This window comes from Penicillium taxi, assembly GCF_028828555.1.
Source record: "Penicillium taxi strain IBT 34144 chromosome Unknown utg000002l_segment0_segment0, whole genome shotgun sequence".
Classification (NCBI taxonomy): Eukaryota; Fungi; Ascomycota; class Eurotiomycetes; order Eurotiales; family Aspergillaceae; genus Penicillium; species Penicillium taxi.
The window spans coordinates 695,242-715,801 of NW_026643204.1; the positions used below are offsets into that span (position 1 = coordinate 695,242).

At 47.1% G+C, this 20,560-nt stretch overlaps 10 protein-coding genes across 10 annotated transcripts; 7 read left to right on the forward strand and 3 right to left on the reverse strand.

Moving 5' to 3' along the window:
* Nucleotides 1–72: 72 nt before the first annotated feature.
* On the forward strand, nucleotides 73–1,671 carry N7495_002192 (phosphatidylserine decarboxylase 1; the record flags this gene model as incomplete). Its single annotated transcript, XM_057204861.1, has 1 exon — nucleotides 73–1,671. One exon carries the CDS (start codon nucleotides 73–75, stop codon nucleotides 1,669–1,671), a length of 1,599 nt encoding a protein of 532 aa, XP_057065468.1.
* Nucleotides 1,672–2,440: 769 nt separating this feature from the next.
* On the forward strand, nucleotides 2,441–4,328 carry N7495_002193 (Auxin Efflux Carrier superfamily; the record flags this gene model as incomplete). The annotated part of the gene is made up of 4 exons (XM_057204862.1): nucleotides 2,441–2,708; nucleotides 2,763–2,929; nucleotides 2,989–4,205; nucleotides 4,259–4,328. 4 exons carry the CDS (start codon nucleotides 2,441–2,443, stop codon nucleotides 4,326–4,328), a joined length of 1,722 nt encoding a protein of 573 aa, XP_057065469.1.
* Nucleotides 4,329–4,698: 370 nt separating this feature from the next.
* N7495_002194 (multicopper oxidase-domain-containing protein) lies at nucleotides 4,699–6,884 on the reverse strand (the record flags this gene model as incomplete). The annotated part of the gene is made up of 8 exons (XM_057204863.1): nucleotides 4,699–5,028; nucleotides 5,083–5,482; nucleotides 5,530–5,733; nucleotides 5,782–5,939; nucleotides 5,987–6,147; nucleotides 6,201–6,320; nucleotides 6,367–6,483; nucleotides 6,542–6,884. 8 exons carry the CDS (start codon nucleotides 6,882–6,884, stop codon nucleotides 4,699–4,701), a joined length of 1,833 nt encoding a protein of 610 aa, XP_057065470.1.
* Nucleotides 6,885–7,446: 562 nt separating this feature from the next.
* N7495_002195 (nonhemolytic phospholipases C family protein) lies at nucleotides 7,447–9,712 on the forward strand (the record flags this gene model as incomplete). The annotated part of the gene is made up of 8 exons (XM_057204864.1): nucleotides 7,447–7,566; nucleotides 7,630–7,712; nucleotides 7,769–8,033; nucleotides 8,089–8,212; nucleotides 8,274–8,660; nucleotides 8,711–8,821; nucleotides 8,872–9,074; nucleotides 9,125–9,712. 8 exons carry the CDS (start codon nucleotides 7,447–7,449, stop codon nucleotides 9,710–9,712), a joined length of 1,881 nt encoding a protein of 626 aa, XP_057065471.1.
* A 1,072-nt stretch (nucleotides 9,713–10,784) lies between these two features.
* On the forward strand, nucleotides 10,785–12,961 carry N7495_002196 (uncharacterized protein; the record flags this gene model as incomplete). The annotated part of the gene is made up of 4 exons (XM_057204865.1): nucleotides 10,785–11,512; nucleotides 11,586–12,105; nucleotides 12,161–12,304; nucleotides 12,356–12,961. The coding sequence occupies 4 exons, from the start codon at nucleotides 10,785–10,787 to the stop codon at nucleotides 12,959–12,961; spliced, it is 1,998 nt and encodes a 665-aa protein (XP_057065472.1).
* Nucleotides 12,962–13,180: 219 nt separating this feature from the next.
* N7495_002197 (putative 26S proteasome-associated ubiquitin C-terminal hydrolase) lies at nucleotides 13,181–14,249 on the reverse strand (the record flags this gene model as incomplete). The annotated part of the gene is made up of 3 exons (XM_057204866.1): nucleotides 13,181–13,982; nucleotides 14,048–14,142; nucleotides 14,208–14,249. 3 exons carry the CDS (start codon nucleotides 14,247–14,249, stop codon nucleotides 13,181–13,183), a joined length of 939 nt encoding a protein of 312 aa, XP_057065473.1.
* Nucleotides 14,250–14,463: 214 nt separating this feature from the next.
* On the forward strand, nucleotides 14,464–14,763 carry N7495_002198 (uncharacterized protein; the record flags this gene model as incomplete). Its single annotated transcript, XM_057204867.1, has 2 exons — nucleotides 14,464–14,554; nucleotides 14,660–14,763. 2 exons carry the CDS (start codon nucleotides 14,464–14,466, stop codon nucleotides 14,761–14,763), a joined length of 195 nt encoding a protein of 64 aa, XP_057065474.1.
* A 47-nt stretch (nucleotides 14,764–14,810) lies between these two features.
* N7495_002199 (uncharacterized protein) lies at nucleotides 14,811–15,056 on the forward strand (the record flags this gene model as incomplete). Its single annotated transcript, XM_057204868.1, has 1 exon — nucleotides 14,811–15,056. One exon carries the CDS (start codon nucleotides 14,811–14,813, stop codon nucleotides 15,054–15,056), a length of 246 nt encoding a protein of 81 aa, XP_057065475.1.
* A 1,668-nt stretch (nucleotides 15,057–16,724) lies between these two features.
* N7495_002200 (uncharacterized protein) lies at nucleotides 16,725–17,342 on the forward strand (the record flags this gene model as incomplete). The annotated part of the gene is made up of 1 exon (XM_057204869.1): nucleotides 16,725–17,342. The coding sequence occupies one exon, from the start codon at nucleotides 16,725–16,727 to the stop codon at nucleotides 17,340–17,342; it is 618 nt and encodes a 205-aa protein (XP_057065476.1).
* Nucleotides 17,343–17,654: 312 nt separating this feature from the next.
* On the reverse strand, nucleotides 17,655–18,932 carry N7495_002201 (uncharacterized protein; the record flags this gene model as incomplete). The annotated part of the gene is made up of 2 exons (XM_057204870.1): nucleotides 17,655–18,182; nucleotides 18,252–18,932. 2 exons carry the CDS (start codon nucleotides 18,930–18,932, stop codon nucleotides 17,655–17,657), a joined length of 1,209 nt encoding a protein of 402 aa, XP_057065477.1.
* Nucleotides 18,933–20,560: the final 1,628 nt, after the last annotated feature.

Consider the following 20,560-nt stretch of genomic DNA (forward strand, 5'->3'; position numbering starts at 1 on the left):
ATGTCCCAAACATCTTGTGAAACAGCCTCGGGGAAGCGATTAACCCGAGTCTCCATGGAGTGATTTTACATGATGGCCAAGTGCCTTCTCAGCAAATCCCATTTCCTCCACTGCCCTCGAACCGGGGGCGTTGCATCCATGGAGGTCCTTTCGTTCCGAGCCACTGCCCGTCATAAGACTAGCGTGCGCCATTTTTCTAAATCATGGAGACAATATCAAGACAATCATGAAAACAACAAAAAGAGTGGGTTTGGATCTCGCCTGAGTTTTGCCCTACGAAATACCAAGGTGGAGTGGTACCCCATCCCTGTGGGCCTGGGCATCGGCTTGCTAGGAGTTCTAAGCTTCTACAAATCACAGCGCGCAGAGCGTGATCGTGAAGCCCGTGAAGCTGCTGGAGAAGATTGGGAAGATGGAAGAAGGCCACCTCGTCGCCCGCGAGTTGTGCCAACTGGGTCCTGGCAGGTTCAGCTCCTATCCACTCTACCCCTGAAGGCCATGTCGCGGTGGTGGGGTCGTTTCAACGAAATTGAGCTACCTTACTATTTCCGTGTACCTGGATTCAAGCTTTACTCATGGGTCTTTGGTGTCAACCTCAGTGAGGTTGCGGAGCCTGACCTGCACACCTATCCCAACCTCGCAGCCTTCTTTTATCGCAAGCTGAAACCCGGTGTGCGCCCTCTGGACCCTGACCCACGAGCCCTAGTATCCCCATCCGACGGTCGTATTCTGCAATTCGGCACGATTGAGCGAAATGAGGTGGAGCAGGTCAAGGGTATGACCTACAGCTTGGATGCATTGTTGGGATCGGCTACACCATCGCATGCCGACCACAGCAATCGGCTTACTGATTCAAAGACAGAAGGAACTCAAAATGATGCGGAGAACATGATATCTGATGAAGACTTTGCACGCTTGAACGGAATTTCATATACTATCCCGTCCCTGCTCTCCGGAGACACCCACAAACAAGCTTCGATTGATGCCTCTACTCATTCTAAGGCCACCTCTGAGGCCAAAGTTCAGGAGGAACTGGCCCGCGGGGAAGGCACCCCATGGTACGCGCCCAAGGCGGCTGCTAATCACGGTCTCTTCTACATGGTGATTTACCTGGCTCCTGGTGACTACCATCGCTTCCACTCTCCAGCTGCCTGGGTGGTCGAGAGCCGCCGCCACTTCGCTGGTGAGCTCTACTCTGTGTCTCCGTATTTGCAACGCCACCTCCCAGGTCTATTTACTCTGAATGAGCGTGTGGTGCTCCTCGGTCGCTGGCGCTGGGGTTTCTTTAGTTACACACCTGTGGGCGCGACCAATGTGGGCTCGATAAAAATCAACTTTGACTCCGAATTGCGCACCAACAGTCTGCTGACCGACACTGCTGCTGATTTAGCCGCAGCTCAGGCGGCCGAGCGAGGGGAGAAAGATCCTGGGTTCGTGGAAGCCACTTACCGCCATGCTAGCAAGACCTTGAATGGACATCCTTTGCAACCTGGCGAGGAAATGGGTGGATTCCAACTTGGAAGCACCGTCGTTCTTGTGTTCGAGGCACCGCTAGGCAAGAAATCTGTTGACGCAGATTCGGACCAGAACGCCGGCGGTTGGACATGGAGTGTTGAGAAGGGTCAACGTATCAAAGTTGGTGAGAAGCTAGGGTTTGTGGAAGAAGCCTAAACCGGCCATTCCAAGGTTATTACATATTAACTCTTTTAATTTTTTTTTCTTTTGATTTCCTTGTATTATACCAGCCGTGGAACCTTGGAAATGTTGCTTTTATAGACAATTGAATGATTTTGTTGTTTCGATATACTTGGTTCCACGGACCTCTGTCTCTCTCTCTCTCCGTGATTTTGGTGATCCGTGCAGCTGTGTCTGCCTTGTTTTAGGAGATCTAGCCATCCATAGATGTCTGCCTGAATCCCACTGAGCAGTTTGCCCCGACGTGGCATGTTTTGAGAAAGCGAGTAGATCACTGCGGGTCCATTGTAGGCTGAGCTGAGCTTGGCACCAACACTTCGGAAATCCACGGCTTTACCGTATCTTCTCAAGGTAGAAGACAATCCATAATAACATAAAACATAAACATCATCAATTATTATTGTATAGTCTCATATAAAACATGGTATTTTGACTCTGCAGCTAAAACGGCTAAAAGCACAGACCACACTATGTGTTTGCGTCATTGGACCGCTGGACTGGACCTTCAAGAGAGTCGCACTTGACCTGAATAGTTATACTGCATATCTTTTGTCGCCATTTACGCCACATTCACTGTAATATTGAGATATCATTCTATTCATCTGTTGCGAGAATGGTGGTCAAACTAGTAATAAGTTTGCCTTCGTGTTCTTGGCTAGCTCATCACTTATCTTGCTTATCTCACCACCTCTTTTTCTTTCCCTCCCACCAACTTCCCTTGTAAGGACCATCTCCGTCAATCTCGATGGCCATTTTTACTGCGCCTCGGTCATTCCAATATAATGGCTTCCCTCAGGACCAGATAGACGTTAGCAGCATAATGGCTACTGGCGCTGGTATGCACAACAAGCACCCCTCATTCGTTCACCTCTGCCTACTGGTCTTCGAGGCCGTCCTGGAGGTAGTATGTGTCTCTCTCCCAGGCTACATCGTTGCCAGACAAGGACTCTTCGATGCAGATGCTCAAAAATTTGTGGCAAATCTTAACGTCATTTTGTTCACCCCATGCCTGAGTAGGTGGATTTATCCCATCGCATCAACCTACAATCACTAACCCAAATCCATAGTCTTCATCAAGCTCGGCTCCCAATTGACAGCAGAGAAAATCACTGACCTGGCCATTATTCCTCTAATATTTATCGTTCAAACATGTGTCTCATACTTCTGCGCCTTCGTGGTGACGAGGTGCTGTCGGTTCAAGAAACGCCAATCGAACTTTGTGACGGCCATGGCGGTAAGTCTAACCTCTCCTCGGCGCGATTTACTGGAACCTAATGTATGCTTCTCATATAGGTCTTTGGAAACTCTAACTCTCTCCCTATATCCCTTGTCATCTCCCTCTCCAAGACTCTTAAAGGCCTTCATTGGGACCAAGTACCAAACGACAATGACGACGAAGTTGCGGCTCGAGGTATCCTTTATCTGCTTATCTTTCAACAGTTGGGACAGCTCGTACGCTGGAGCTGGGGGTACCATGTCCTTTTGGCCCCGAAGGAGCGATACCTAGAGGAAGATAGCGAGTCCGATCAGTCACGTATCGAACAGGGCCATGCACGCTACACGGACAACCCAGATGAGCCACTAGTCCAAACGCGGAATTCGGATGATTTACTCAACCCTGACGGTCACGGTGAGCCCAGCGATGGGTTCCACTCCGGGGAAGCAACACCAGTTGGGACTGGCAAATATTCATACAGCAAAATCTCCTCAACGAACTCTACTACTTCCGGAGATGAAGATCACCACTCTGATAGGCCATCAAGTGCAATCGGGTCTCCCCCAACTGGACTTTTCCTTCCGCGACAAAGCACAGGAGACATCATGTCATTCCCCAACGTGGAGACCACCTCCGAAGAATCAGAGCAGACCTTGATCCAACGATGGAAAGCGTCTATTCGTCGCGGTTGTGAAAAGACCCGGGCATTTGCGAGCAAGAAGGCAGCGGCCGTATTTGGAAGCCTCCCAACACGGGTTCAGAAGACCCTCTCAGCTACCACCCATAGCATCTCCCGCTTTCTCCTAGGCCTGTGGGGCTTCATGAACCCGCCCCTATGGGCAATGCTGACGGCTATAGTCGTGGCCTCGGTCCCAGCCCTGCAACACCTCTTTTTCGACAAGGGTACCTTCGTCCGCAACTCGGTCACTCGTGCCGTCGAGCAAAATGCCCAGGTCGCCGTACCGCTCATCCTGGTCGTTTTGGGTGCCAATCTCGCGCGGAACACCCTTCCCGAAGAGGCTCTTGCCGACATTGAACACCCGAAGGCGGAGCGCAAACTCATCATTGCCTCGTTACTGGCTCGTATGCTACTCCCGACTCTGATCATGGCACCATTCCTTGCTCTGCTGGCGAAATTTGTGCCGATCAGTATTCTGGACGATCCCATCTTCATAATCGTTTGCTTCCTTCTCACCGGTGCCCCCTCGGCACTGCAACTGGCGCAGATTTGCCAGATCAACAACGTTTACGTAGGCGCCATGTCCAAAATTCTTTTCCAGAGCTATGTTGTCTGGTATGTTCCAATATATTACGATTTAATTGAATCTATGCTAACTAATCTTTCAGGATCCTCCCATCTACCCTCTTTCTCGTTGTTTGTGCCCTGGAAGTGGTGGAGTGGGCTACTGCTGTTTGAATCATTTCTTCCGTCCACCAAACCTGGTGACGCCGGTCTGTCCTCTTTTATCTATGCGCTGTCTCCTTCCTATTGGTCCCCTTGTTTTCTTGTAGGTACTTATTCAGGGTTTGGCGTTCCCGGGCGGTTCACATTCTTTGGGAAACCCCTTCTTGTGTCGGGGCTGTTTCGGGTCCATATTCCTATCACACACAACTCGAACTCCTCATTATGTTACGCTACATTTTATTCTTAGGAGCGTTGAGTTTGCTTTCTCTTGTCAGATAAGTAGGAGTAGCTGTCACCAGTCAACTCGGCTCAAAATTAAAGTTGAATGCATTTCTTCGCTTTTGTTTCACGTATGATCTTATTAGTAGACAATACATGCACCTCATCCTGAGGCATGTGCAATCTGACCTGCCGGATCACCTTGAACATCGACCAGCATGGCCATGCCAGTAGCCATATGCCACAAGATATGACAGTGAAAGAGCCAAACACCAGGATTATCAGCCCGGAAACGCAGCACAGCATAACCACGGCTTGGGATCTGAACGGTATCCCGAAGAGACGCCTTCGCCAGGTCATACGGCTGATAAGGCTCATTTGCATCATTATGTTCATCAGGCTCCAAGCCCGGAGGAAAGATGTCTTCGAAAGGGCTGTAAGAACCCCACCCGAATGGCTCTTGGATGGCAAGAATATAAAAGTGATGGCCGTGCTATGGAAGGTGTTAGTCAATAATGTAGTATAGAGAAACTGAAAGCAAATTCACCAGATGGAATGGGTGGGGACCTTCATCCAAGTTATTCACGACCAGATCTATCCATGCAGCGTCAGGCGTACTGAAAGAAAGCTGATTCGAGTCCCATTGACTGCGTGGAAGGTTTCTTAGTGGGGTGAATGGATCCTTTTGTGGTTTCCAGGTTGTTTGGTTGAAATATCCGAAGGGGATGTTGTGGTTGCGGGCTAGTTTTTGGATCTTGGTGTAGACCACTTGTGTCTGATCTGCCCTTCGCGGGAGAGATTTGAGGATAGCGGGGCTAGAAGGAATTTTTTCTAGATTGATTTTTTTGCGCGTTTCTGGTGTTAATATGGTCTTTTGGAAGGTAGATTTGTAAATTATTGGGAAGGACTGGAGTGGTGTTAATGCCGGATTGACATATTTGAAGCATCTGTAGATTATTAGCCCTGATTTCATAATTTATAGCAGCATTTGTACCCTTCGTCTAGCTGAACTGTCATAACGGACGAGTCGTAATCGTGAAGTGGCTGGCGAAGCACAAAATCCATGCGTTGGCCTGGATGTAAGATGCCGGCGGAGTTGATATCGGGTTGCTGCTCGTCGCGGGCAACATCAACACTGTCCATCTGGACAATATCAAAATTCTCTTTATCTAAGATCAGGCTGAAGCCAGCCAAGGCTCTGTTGGAAGTCAGTGACCATCTTAGCGAATTTGTAGATAGTCAATACCCTGTGTTCACGACTCGGATTCGATAAGCAGTATCAGGATCGAGGTGAAGAAGAGAAGAGTTCATATCCTGTTCAATACAGTCCAAGGGACGAGCGGGAACTGCCATGGAACAATCAAAATAACCAGCTCCATTAATCAGAAGCGAGTCAGGCACGGGCTACACCATCGTCAGAAGGCCATTCATTCTCAAAATCACGAACATACCTCGTTGCCAAAATTCCCCGGAGTCATATACCAGGCTAGCACATCTTTTGCGGGACGGTGGTACCAGTCGCCAATAAGGAGCAGAAGTTCCTTCTCATAGCCAAATCTTTGAGCATCGCTGCGGTTCCGAGTCCATAGACCGCGGATAGCAGACTTGGAGGCTGGAGAATGAACGACTAGTCCACCATATAGGCCATCCCCCCCCTTGCAAGACCAGCATGGGCATGATACCAAAAGGTTCCGCTCTGGTCGGAGGGGATGGTGAGATTATAGACGAATCGGCCTCCAGGAACGATAGGGCTTTGTGTCACCCCTGTGGCCCCATCCATATCATCTGTTTTGGTTAGTCAAATGTGCGATGGACATGAAATACTACTTACTCGCTATATGAAGGCCATGCCAATGAATGGTAATTGGGTCCTCGGACAGATCATTAGTTACAGTAATAATCAGAGTGTCCCCAGACCGGGCCTCGATAGTAGGACCTGGAAAGAGATCTACTCGCAAATTAGTGAGGTCTTTTTTTTTTAGCAATATCAGGCCTGTAGTAGGTACCATTAATCAAGTATATCCGCTTCAACACACCATCAGGCCTGCGCAACCCCGACGTGACGCTCCAATTGAAGTACTGTGTCACCGTCGGCCGATACACATGATCATCAGGATGAAGTACTATCCTCGGGCGGGACACCACTTCATTGAATTGCTGATGATGCAGTGATGGAGTAGTCCATGAGCTGAACGAGTTTTCCGGAAGAAGCAGAAAGAACAATGCTAGGAAAGAGGTAAACAATAACAAAATCAATAATGGACGAGGGCGGCGATTCCGCGCTACGGGCGGAATTAGCTGTGGCTCCGGCATGGGAGCAGCCCTTCGACGTCGACTCTGCATCTCCATTAAGGATCAGTCTGTTCAGAGGTGATAGGAAATCCCGCGGTAGGCGGAGTATAAAGTACGTAGTATGGACGGGTTAAGCGTCCGGGATACTTCAGGGTCCCGCTCTGACCTCACGCCTTGCAACATCTGACATGCAACAAGCAGACTAAAAATTGGCGGAAATTGACAGAGGACCACAGAGGAAGAAATAATGCGAGGTATCCAGTCAATCAGATCATGCAGATCATGCAGGTGTAATGTAGGTGACATACAACTAGTATAATGAATACTAGTAAATGTAGTATAGGTAGCAATAAAAGTGGAAGGACGGATTGGGTACCGAGGCCTTTCCTATTAGGGATATGAAAATGGAGTGAAGTTCTTCACGTGGGAAGATAGATTGGATGTCGATCAAGGGATGCACGCCCCTAGTTAAACGTGCGGGGGTTCCTTCGGCGTTCGGTTTCATTACCTAACTTGACTTCTAATTTCCAACAATGTCTGATGATTCCTTTTAAAGCTTTGATGACCTCTTTCCAGAGAATATTCTACTTTTCAACCCTTTCATTCTAGTTAAGGCATTATGGCTCTGCGTCTGGGGGCTCTTCTGCTTGGACTGGGCATCGCGCCTGCCAATGCCGGTTCGCTGAAGGATATTCACCATGTAGTCATCTTTATGCAAGAGAATCGGGCTTGGGATACAGTACGTTTTCTCAGATTCTGATTTCGTGGGAAGAATTAAGTATGAATCTAATACAGTTGACAGTACTTTGGCACTATGGCTGGCGTGCGAGGCTTCAACGATCCAAATGTTCAAGTCAATGACGACAATCTGCCTGTCTGGCACCAGTGAGTCGCAGCCAAAAGCCAATTGGATTTCTGAGGATCTAACTGCTCTATTCCAGAAAAGTTGATCCATCAATGTCAAATAAGACCACTTCTCTACTGCCTTGGTACCTGGGCTACCAAGGTGGAAACTCAACAGATGCCATCCAGTGTATGGCTGCCGGAGATAATGGCTACCAGGACAATCAGGCAGCTCTCAATGGTGGGTTAAACAACCACTGGGCTCGCAACAACACTCCTTGGAGCTGGGGTTATCTGAAACGAAGCGATGTTCCTATCCATTTTGCCATTGCAGAGGGTTGGACCTCCGGTGACATGTATCAGGTATGAATTGCCTGTGGAGTTGAGGCAATTTGAACTCGACACTGACTTTATATAGGAATCTCAAATCACTGCCACTAATCCCAATCGAGTGACTCTCGTTAGTGGCTCTGTGAACGTGCCTGGTGGCCCGCAGAATGCTAGCCAAGGTGGTGTCTACATTGATAATAATGAAGTGCCAGGTATGATTTTTCCAGTTATATTCATGACAATTGAGACAATCATCTAAGAATTTTCTTGCAGGATGTGATAGCAATGGTATCAATTGCTACCCCCTCAAATGGAAGACGATATACGAATTCTATGAAGAGGCTGGTATCTCATGGCAACTGTATCAAGACACTAACAACTTCGACGACAACCCTCTCGCATGGTTTCAACAGTTCCAGAAGGCCAACTCTTCATCCCCTCTTGCTAAGAAGGGAATGTCCTACACTGGGCTAGATGCATTCTACGAAGCCGCGGCCAATGGTACTCTACCAGAAGTTAGCTTCATTGTTGGGCCGGCAGAACTATCAGAGCACCCTCCGTATCAGCCCAAGGATGGTGCTTGGTTGCAGAAGAAGGTCGTTGATGCCGTCACTTCAAGCCCCAAGTACGCTTCAACCCTTTTAATGATCAGCTACGATGGTGAGTTTTTCTTAGGTCTCTTCGAAAAGCAGGTCTAATTTTGGTGCTAGAGACTGGAGGATTTGGAGACCACGTCACTCCATTTCACTCACCCAAAGATACTCCTGGAGAATGGATGGAAGACCCTCTTGGATACTTCGGTGATGTGTTTGTGGGACCTGGTACGTAACAGAAGTTGGCTCTCAAGTCCGAAGACTGATGCATCTACCAGGCTTCCGTGTACCCTTCTATATGATCTCTCCCTGGACGCGAGGCAATCGTGTCTTCACCGAGCGGGCAGATCACAACTCCCAGATTCTGTTTGTAGAACAGTGGCTTACAGCTAGAGGATATAAGAATGTCCAGACCGATCAGATGGTGACTTGGCGCCGAGAACACATGTCTAACCTTGTCAACGCCCTGGATTTTGACAATGTAAGTTTATTCTTTTCTATTAATCAAGAGTAACTAACCAACTATGACAGCCCAACTACTCCATTCCAGAAATCCCAGATGCCGAAACTCCCGAGACCACCAGTGACGGTGTCTACATCGGTTCATCCGTCTGCCAGTCCACATATAATCCCCAACGACCAACAGTCCCATACGGCAATCAGAACGATACCGAAAATACGCTCTACTTCGAAGATGGTTTCAAGGAGGTAGTTGGCTACCTAACCGAGGGCCGCTACCTAGTTTTCGAGAAGAGCGGGTCAGCAATAACAAATAAAGGCCAAGACAACAAACTGACCACGACTTCCGCCACTGATAATCATGAAGATAAATCTCAGCGCTGGATCATCCATTACTCAAAAGACGAAGAAAACGAACTCTTCAAAGTCTCCAGTGCCCTTGATGGCCGCTGGTTAGGACCGAACGGCTCCTTGGCGGACGCTTCAAACAGCGACAATGCCGAGTTTGTGCGCATCAAATTCCTTGGGAATGGCCATGGCTATTCTTTGCAATATGCCAATGGCAAGTATATAGAGGTTTACGGCCAAGGGAACTTGAAATTGACTGAGAAAGAAGCTTCGAGGGGCTTCAAGGTGTATAGCGTAAGTTATCATGACTGAGCGCATGTTCAGGCCTATCTGTATATACTTCAGTGGTCAGGCATAGAACCTAGAAGTACTCAGTTCTAAAAAATAAAGATTAAAGGTATGACTACCTACTAATTAATTCAAGATTAAGGCGAAATATTAAATGAAGTATGAAGTAGATTAAAGATAAGCAGGATGACTAAGATGATATCTAAAGCTTAACTAGCTGCTAAATATCTGTAGATCTGCTAGATTCAACCGATTGTCGGGTCACATGAGAAGGCTTGACCGCCGATAAGCGCCACTTTTTGCCACTTCTTATTTCTATTGAAGCTTTGAATTTATTCCATACTTCAATTCCTCAATTCCTCAATTCCTCCTAGTTCCGCTTTCACACACATATTCCAAGTTTTGCGCTTTGACCTGATTTAAAGCTTTGCTCCATACTTACTGGATACTGTCTTGACTTTTTTGGGAGGAGATATTTCTCTACCCCACCTTCTCTCCACGTTTACCCCTTTGATCTGATTTCTTTTTTTTTCTCCTCTCAGCCTCAATCGGACCACAAACCTTAGCCAAACTAAAAAGTACCTATTGGTCTACTCAATCACAGTTCATCATACCCCTTGCTGACACTGTGCCATCTCCGAAGTTCACCCTGCATATGCCGTCCCTGGAAGACCGTGCTGGCGGGGAGCCCGAGCTAACAGGTAGGCTTTCTCTCCACTCTCCCAGAGTGTATTTTTATAAATGCCCCTCTGCAATTGTTTTTGAACTGCCCCTGCGACTGCCCATGCAACAACATCCTAGCGCACTTTGCCACTCGTGGCCCTTTGTACATGCGCCACCAAATCCGGTGACCCGAATGAAGTGACGTCGTTGCCCACCTTGACCAAAGCGCGTTTCTAGATTTCTCATTAACTGATTCCGTGTAGACTGCCTGCCTATTTCAGGAACTGGTCTGGATTTTCCTTCATTGCACAAGGCCTTGTTGAATACAAATGCAAGTAGGACCGCCTCTCCCCCACCGGACAGTACACCTTCTAGGCAGTATCGTGCCCCCGTGCCCAAGACAACTGCGCGCCCGCCCATTCACCCCTCGTCAATGTCGTCGGCTCTCGGCAGCCAATCTAGCGCCAGACTTGATACCTCCGCCATAGAAGAGATCCCGGACGAGGACCCCCAACAGAATTTGTTTCATCAGGTTTTCGAATGGCTGGAACACGAGAAGGCAAGAAGGAAAATACGCAAGGCACGGCGGAATGGAGCTGGTGTAGACTCTGTGGATGGTCCTCCTGAGGGTCAAGGTACTGGAGACGAATCTCGTAGCTCCGATGGCTCCTTTTCCCTAGACATGCTGGAGAAAATTCTACATCAATATGCAGGATCTGGCTTAGAGCCGGTTCAATACGCCAAGCGCGTCATTCGCCGTCGTCATAGGGGTCTTCGTCGAGGGTCAGCTTCTGAATCTGAATGCACTGATGTTGAAGCCACTGTGCCCAGCGTAGATGCCTGGCTTGACAACTCCAAAACCTTGGCCTACCCAAGCAGTACGGCCCTGGATGAAGAGTTGGCTGATAGCACTGTTTCCTTGAAACGGGCCAAGGACAAGGAGTCTTGGACTGTTTTTAAAACTGAGATTCTACGTCTTGCACACACATTGCAGCTCAGGGGCTGGCGCAAAGTGTCTATGGATGACGCTGCAGACATGGATGTCATTCGTCTGAGTGGCGCATTGACCAACGCTGTATATGTGGTTAAGCCACCAAAGCACATACCTGTTGCGAACAACGACAACAGCTCTTCCCAATTGATTGCGAGAAAACCTCCGCCGTAAGTTTTTGAGAACTCGAAAGGCGCATTGTAGTTGACTGCTAATCTTTCTTTCTTTTTTCTTCCCTCGCAGAAAGCTATTGCTACGTATCTACGGTCCTCAAGTAGATCACTTAATTGATCGAGAAAAAGAACTGCAGATCCTACGTCGTCTGGGCCGCAAGAACATCGGTCCTCGCATGTTGGGTACATTCAACAACGGTCGATTTGAAGAGTTCTTCGAGGCTCGTCCACTCAGTCCAGGGGAATTGCGGCAGCCAGAGACAGCAAAGCAAATCGCAAAGCGGATGAGGGAGCTTCACGATGGAATTGAGCTTCTAGACGAAGAACGTGAAGGCGGCCCGGCGATCTTCATGAATTGGGACAAATGGGTTGACCGTTGCGAGCAAGTGACCACTTGGCTGGATAAGGAGCTTGAATCCCCGGAAAATGATGTCAAGGCTGCCACAGAGCCCTGGCGTCAACGTGGCTTCGTCTGTGGTGTACCGTGGGCAATATTCCGCAAAGCTGTAGAGAACTATCGGATCTGGTTGATTGCGAGCTGTGGAGGCATTGATGAGATCAAGCGACAGCTTGTATTCGCCCATAACGATGTATGTGATATATTATTCGTGTTTGGATTGTACATATATACTAACTTCCCCTCAGACTCAATATGGCAACCTCCTGCGCATGGAACCTGCCACAGAATCCCCACTCCTCCTTCCTGCCAACAAGCATAAACAGCTCGTAGTTATCGATTTTGAATACTCCTCCGCCAATACTGCTGGATTTGAATTTGCTAACCACTTTGTAAGTTGCCTCTCTTAAAACTCTCATCTTATCATTATCTGACCATCTCAGACGGAGTGGTGTTACAATTATCACGACGAGGAGCGAGCTTGGGCCTGCAACAACCGTACCTATCCCACTCCGGAAGAACAGCAACGGTTCTTATGGACCTATATCCACCACCGACCTGCCGTCACAGGCGGTGTTGTGTCACCGCTAGCCACCCCGGCCATGCGGGGTCGCACCGGCACTTCTATTGCCCATCTAGACCTTGACGATACTGGAACATCAACCCCCGAGATCGAAACAACCCAAGAGGATGAGGTAGAATTAGAGATGCGCCACCTTTTGCGACAGACTCGCCTATGGCGCGTGATGTGCTCAGCACAGTGGGTGGCATGGGGTATCGTGCAAGCCAAGGCTTCCGGCATGAAAGAAGGCATTGCAAAGATGAGTGCCGCTGAGAACGGGAACGGTCATCACAATGGGAACGGAGAGGAAAAAAGGCCTCCCGTTGACTCGGATATTGACGAAGAAGAAGAGTTTGACTATCTTGCTTACTCTCAGGACCGAGCTATGTTCTTCTGGGCGGACTTGTTGGCGATGAATCTTGTCAATGCGGACGACCTGCCTCCGCTCATGCTGGAACATCTCAAGACACGAATCATCGATTATTAAACGAGACTATGATTGTCTCGGTGCTTATGTAGTTATGATTACCAGTACACACATACCATTATTAGGTAGTGGAAATGTATGAATGTTGATGATAATATTGCAGACTTGATTGGTGCTTATCACCAGTATATTCGACATGACATCCTTTCAGATGGATATCAAAGTGAATGAATAAAGAATTGTCATCAAAAGTCAGCGAACGTCAGTAGTAGAAGCAATCTACCTCCGGTTCTCCAACTTCTTCCTAGTCTCCTTCTTCGCACCCTCAACCCAATTCTCATAAGCCTTTCCACTAGGATCAGCCTTGTCCTTCAACCCGACAACTCCCTTCATCATCTCCCCAATAAACCCAACAAAGTTCCACCGCCGCAGCGTATTCTCCCACGCCCATGCAGCCCTCTTTCTCTCCTCCCTCTCAAGGGTCTCAACATCCCCAATCTCCCTAGCCTGCAACCGCGGATCTTTAACAACAGCCATGAGATTGAAATGCGTCTCACCAGCCGGATATCGCTCAATCCTCCTCCTCAAAACGTCAATGATCTTCTCCGGGAACGCATCTCCGTCACAAGGCCCATGACTAATAGGATGCGGCTGCAGTCCATCAAGCTCATACAACGTCCCATTAACAGGGGTATACGCAATAAAATGGTAAACATCCGCTGCGTTCTCCTCATCAACAGGGCGGGACGTCTCATCCGCGAACGGACTTGCCCGCGCAAAGGAGTTGTGGGTAGTGCGAATAGCCTCCGAGTTCGAGAGGGCTTCGCCGCGTAGTTCGGGCGGGAAACCGGTTGTGAAGTCTTTGAAGGATGCTAGTTCGTTGCCAAGGGCTATGTCGTCATGGTTTAGGATTACGGAGAGGATGGCTTGCGTGCCGCAGGCGTTTTGGATCGTTTGCGCTGCGAAGAATACGTTGTTTTCTGTTGCGTTGCTGTCATAGGTGCCGTCTAGTGGGGCTTCGGCTCTGGCACCAGCTGCTTCACGGGTCCATTTGAAGAGGAAGATTACACCGTAAACTGGGCTGGAGGATTGTTAGTTTATGTGGTCTGTCGATTGGGGTTTGGGTTTAGGGTTGGATTTCTGTACCCTAGAGATCGGACTGTGTCTGCGTCAAGAGAAATGAGTTCTTCAAATTGAACATCTTTCACCCCGAGTGTTTCGATGAGGGAGGTGAAAACACCCTGTACTTGTTAGATTCCGATGCTGTGATGCAGGAGATGGAGCTTAAGCTTGTGGATGGACATACCTCGTCGGATTCAATAGTGCTCCAGCCACCTGAGTCGCCCATGATTTCTGGTAAGGTTGCTAGTAGATTGAGAAGTATTTTTTGTGAAAAGGTAGTAACTGGTTGAGACGGTACTTGTGGTTGGGTTCCTGCCGCGTAATACCCTATTCTTGCCACATAGGGAAAGGAACGAAATGAACTCAGGAGTTATTTATCTGAGTCAGTCCAGTTTCATTCCTGCTTGCAATGTACAGATCCATTTCAGAACTTGCGCACAATGGACGTACATCCAAAACTATTTAGCATAGGCGGTGAAGCCGCTCGAGGCAAAAAACGAGCAACCTCCTGCCAAAACAAAACCGATCAAGGTAAGAGACCCACCCGGTCCCTTTAGCTCTTTTTACTGACTACCCCACTTCAGACGTGGACCGCGCTCATCCAAAAAAAAAAAAAAACAATACTTGATTATCCAGGTTGCAACGTGATGGTCCAAGCCTTCTTCAAACTAGAAGAAGTGACCTTCGACGAAGAAGACTTGGTTATTACAAGAGGACATTTGTGGAAGGAGATTAGCTGAGGCTCGAACTGGAGAAACTGAAAGGACGAAGCCATGATTGGCTTCATATGCACAGGTCCATCTTGAACAGGTTCTCCAACCCTCCTATTGTCAACATTGTCAACCAGACACCAGACTTAAACACTCGCAATGAACTGGCAGGGAGCGACATCTATCTTATCGATGCAATCAAATACATGTTTTCGGAAGACCAAACAACAGCTATGAGGTGGAGCGTTGCATTTCAGGCTTCGTACGGCGTGAAATGGTTATTTGTTACTCACAATTTGAATAATCCTGCCAAGAGCGTGTAGAGCGTGTGTGCAACCTATATGCCAATACCAAAATGATCGATCGCCTTCTTCATCCAAAGAATGTTAAGCTCAAATCTGATATGCAAAAAGATCCTAGCACTATTGTTGAACTCCTAGAATGAAGATCCAGAATTTGTTGTACCTGAAGAGAAGATAGCAGCCTTGAACGAGCTAGATGCAGGTACCCGTACGGATAGTTTACTGGTAATCTTGTCGCAACAACTACCGACGAGATCTAGTCCAACACAGCTTGATAGCTAGCTCTGCAGCAGTGAAATGAATCATATTCAATCCAAAAGACTCAGTCATACATCCCTTCAATAAAATTATTGACCAAATTCAAGGTTGGCATCACTCCAGATGTCTACTATTCCTGGGGGTATAATATCCGGACCCATATCTAACCCAAAATCCAAACCCACCTATGTGTCTATGTTTAGGCTCAAGAGATAAGCTAGGATGCTGAGGTAACTACGTTGGTGAAAAATGATGGCTAAGCGATAGGCCCAAAAGAGTAGCCTTGTGAATCAACCTTGTGGGGTCAGTCTTGCTGGTCTTTTGTCTTGGCTATAAATATAGGCATAGTTATAGGTTTCAACTAAATGCTTTCGGTTCTCTTTGGTTCAGCGTTTTAAATGCTCAGAATTCATGGCCAAAAGCCCAGTGGGCGTGAATAGTATAGAGGGAAGGATTTCTTCCATGGGAAGGAGGGCTATACTCATTCAATGAAAGTTACTGAGCATCTATGGATACTGCAAAAGTGTAGATAAAAGATAATGACGTAAGTGATATTGCTTGGAAAGAGGTTTCGCATGTCCTCATCTTCTGAAATCTGGAAGCCACGCTGAATATGTTTCAACCCTCTTGTCTGTACATCGAGCTCAATGAAAGATATGTCACTGGCCGTCTAATTTGTTTAGATATAAAGTCTATAAGTCTAATTCAATTCCCTCGTATCTCCTTCTTCATTCAAATCACTCAATTAGATAGATTGTTCCCCGACAGGCTAACTTTTTGTGTCCTGGTAGCGAATAATCTCTGACTCATTCAGCTGTGTCATGGGGCATACTGATAAATATGGATAGTTAATGGACCATTGATTGCTCGCGCTAAAGCGAAGCTAACAGATTTAGGGTCCAAGTAGAACCCTAGCGGTGAGCCCTGGGGCTGAGGCTCTGCTGAGCTCTAAGCCATGTTTCAAACGAATTTGGTCCCCAAAGTTCTGTCTAATCTAATATCCAACGACCAAGAGCATATAAGTTTGACCTTTCAAAGTTGATATCCTCAAATGAAAAGATAGAAAGTGTTCAAATCCAAATTTGCACCTAGTAGGCTAGCTAGTCACGAGTGATGGATAAGAGATCCTTACTTCGGGTAAAAGTCCGTTCTCGAGCACGTTTTGAAAAAAGGGGGTCATTGATCGTAAGCCCTAGTCCCAATCCATCGATATAAACGAGCTTTAGAGAGAAACAAGGTCTTCTTATCCATACGTGATGGAAAAGAGGCTAATTTTTAAATTAACTCTAAGATTTCTTAGTCCTGAATGCATAGCAAAATTGAGGCATATAAAGTCTGCCGGAAACCTTTTTCTTTTCTTTCCCCTCACATAACACTGCAAAATCACTCTGTATCCACCGAGTCTTCCAAGGTTGAAATAACTCTTACAAAATGCGCATGATCTTATCCTTCATTTCTGCACTAGTGGCTTTGGCTGCTGCCGACAGCACGACTGTCATTTCTTACTTGGCTCCGGCTAACACAGCCAATGTTAACCTAGGCGCATACACCAGCACTGCGGCCCGTGTCATCGGTATTGACAAGTATGCCACCACCTATGAGCTTGGCTGTGCAAAGGGTGCCAAAAAGTGCGCACTCCCGCACCCTCTCACCATGGTCCAGGGCCCTAACACCTTCGCCCACTGGGGTACGATATCAATTACCACCGAGGGCGCTACTGGTATTGAGACCTACACCGAGACATGCACTCTCACTCACAGCACTGAGTCTATCGTTTGCTCCCTGAGTATCGACCTCACAGTATCTGATAAAAAATACACCATCTCGACCTCTGCCAGCGAGTCAGATCTTACTCTTTCAGCTGACGAGATCACTTATAGAACCGTCACTGTCACCGATGGTCTCTACGCTTACACTGCTGCTGCAACTGCTTCGGCCTCTGCTGTAAAAATTACTGCTACTGCTACTGGTGGGGCTGTCACTAGGCCAATGGCCACTGCTGCCCCGCTAGGTGCTGCTGCTGCCGTTGCCATTGTGGCCATGCTCTAGTCCCGAGATCATACTTAATGATTTATGCGTCTGACTTTTGTACATAATATCTCCATGATATACATATCTACTCTACTCGGGTACCTAGATACCTAGTCCGCGGGTGTTCATTTGAAATTCGAGCTCAAGTATGGTCATCCTTAATTCCCTTCAAACCTTAGTTTTCAAAGTTTCAAGGAGTAGACAGTGAGTAGCTTTCAACGCTAATTCTGTAATTGATTTTTTTTTTCTCTCTTTACGTCTTCCAGGTGTTTCATAGAAGCTCAACAATGAATAGCTTGTGGGCCGAGTCTGTTGGCTCAGACATCGACCTTACTCTTCTTCCTCATCTGTCTGATCCTCTTCTTCTTCATGTAGGAATGGGCACAGCGGGCGGCGGGCTGTAGTATGACCGGCAACAAGTGCAACCAAGGCATCGTTATCCCCACGATCTAAGGAATATCCCTTGAGGATGTCTTCATACCCATGGCCGAGCTCTTCCACCAGAGCTTTCAGCATATTCTTTGGGAGGTAACGGCCAGGTGTGCTCCAGTAATGTTTGCCGTTTTCGGCACACAGAATATCCGATGCTTTGTCTCGTGAGGCTTCGTTGCGTTCGGTGTCCTTTGTCATTTGCCATGCTCGTCTGAGGATTTGCACACAGTAGTGGAAGTAAAGAAAGCGAGCGGCGGGCCGAAAGTCTGACTTGAATTCAAGTCGACGGTTATCAAGATCCCTCCATGTTAAAACAGGTGACCTAGTGATTGGAGTATCAAGCTGGTCCCAACTTTTATCGATAATATTGATTCGATATCCCCGTGGGTAGGTCAATACCCAGCGAAGCAACGTAGATAATTTCGGCTTTTCATCCAAGTCGGGAACAATAACAACTTTGCCCAAGTCGAATCAAGCTTCAAATCGTCTTAAGACAAGAAGGCTATTTCGGGGATCAAAAATGTCATATCCTTTTCCGAAAATTGCATTCATGGTCGTTTGCCCGTGCATCCACGCGAAAAGATGCGCTGCCACCATCTCGTTAGCGAAGTGGTAACGTCCGGTGATTGCATTCCATAACATGTTTTCATGAGTTAGGTGACGGGCTTTCTGAGCAGCGATGAGTGCAATCTTGAAGTCTTTTTGCCGGCTAGGCTTTCTCTTGCCCGATCCAGTCCACGAGATGTCGATGCTCATTTTAGAAGTAGTAAAAAGCCGCATGAAGCTGGCTCGAAGGGTCCATCCCATCTTATATTCATACAATTCACTGGCACGGTTGGTAAGGATCTTTTCTGTGACTTCGTGTGCTTTGATCTGCTCTAGGAGTCTCTTTGCCTCCTCAGTACTTTCCCAGTCGATATCTCTTCCAGTATAGTTGCTTTGAGAGATGGATCTCTCGACCCGCTTGCTTGCTACTGAGATATTTGCGATCTTCGCTCCTTGTTCGCAATAATTTTGATCGAAGAGGCCGGTCAGCTTCCAAATTCGCCGTTCTCTGTGAACTTCCTTGTCCAGGTCCAGCTTTAGGTGCTTCAACACCTCGATGTCTACTACTGAAGCATCCTGGTTGCTTTTGGACGGATTAAGCCGTTGGATTGATGGTATTAAATCATCCATGGTGAAGATTTGGGGGTGTTGTTGGAAAGAAATGGTAGCTGCCAGCTACTAATACAACTGATAGTACTAGTACTAGTTAGGCGACGGCATCATACCTACGCAATGTTTACGGGAACGCTCATAGTGCAATTAAAATGCACCATTTCAGCTATAAAGAGACGTAGAAACAGCTCATACAACAGTGACTCGTGAGAATGGCAGCGGGCACTCTGTGACAGAATGACCAGAATGGACAAAAAGAAGGTAGATGTAAGCATGATGGACTAACTAAGGGACGAATTTCCATCTATACTCCTCGTAGTGTCGGCAATACTGTAACCGTTCTACACAACGCCTTCCTAGACTGTCATACTGTGGAGTGGTAACCTAAATATATGGCTAACTACGAATCTTCAATTTTAAGACTGATTCATGCTATCTACGACGTACGTGTAAATAGTACTAACTATTACCATGTTAAAGATGAAGAATCATATGAAGATACACATTTTCAGATAGTCTTTGCTCTGTGAGCCTGAGCCTAGACTGGAATTTACTCACTGAGCCTGGCCCTGGGCGCCCTCATAAAAGCGGCGGCACCTGAAATAGGAAAGCCCCGGCATAGAAAAAACGGTACGTAAAGCTACCTAGTACCGATATCAGAGTTATTAATATTCCCAAGGCTGACTCCATGCCCAGGTAGACCCTGTAATGTTGAGGCTGTATATAGATCATTCGAGCTGCAGCCCTAAACATCCTTACCCCTCCTAAAGCCAAGAACATCAAAACCTAAATATAGCTAAAAGTTGCCACAGCATAATGCATTGCATAATGTAGGTGATTGGTGAATTGTCTTATCAACTGACCCTTCTATAATAATGCTATATCAGCCAAATATGCTATGACACTTAACACAAGGTGCTACTCGACCAGAAAAAGCTTAAACATATGCCCAGGGTTGCATCCATGGATACGTCATTAGCTGTAATTTGATGTTTTGCTCTTCAACAATCATGCAATAATCGATAAATTCTCTCCATGTCGAAGCTCATTCTCGAGCAAGGAACTGTCATGCTAGATACCTCAATTGTCAAGAATGCAGTGGGATAGACGATTCGAGTCAGTCAACGGGACTCAAACGAAACCCTTTCAAAAATGACTTCTATGCCCCTTCCGAAGTTGAATAACGAGCTAAAAGCGGCATAGTTTTAGAATTATTTTCCGTAGAAATAGTACCTCAGTTCTCGTGAGACAAATACAAACCCCGTACCCAAATACCCGGGTAAGAATACCTACTCCACAGTCCCGTAACAGTTCCAACGTTTACAGTGGGGTATGAATCTGAATAAACCCATAAATGGGTACAGCCGAATACGAGATCCCGGCTTCCACTTGGTAGATGCTTTGAAAGTTTATTGGACCGGGGAGAATAGAGACTATCATCCAATAAGAGTTGTAGACATTGGCTTTAAGTAGCACACTGTAGTTTGCCGGTCTTCGGATTGTTGATCAGGCTATTCTTAGTAGCCCTAAATAGATAGTGAATAAATGCTACCCCAGAGGACTGGAGCGACTTAGTTCAGGTTTCCGCGCTTGAATTCCAAACTTAGAATATGAGATTGAGTTGCATTTGTTTTGAAATTTAGATT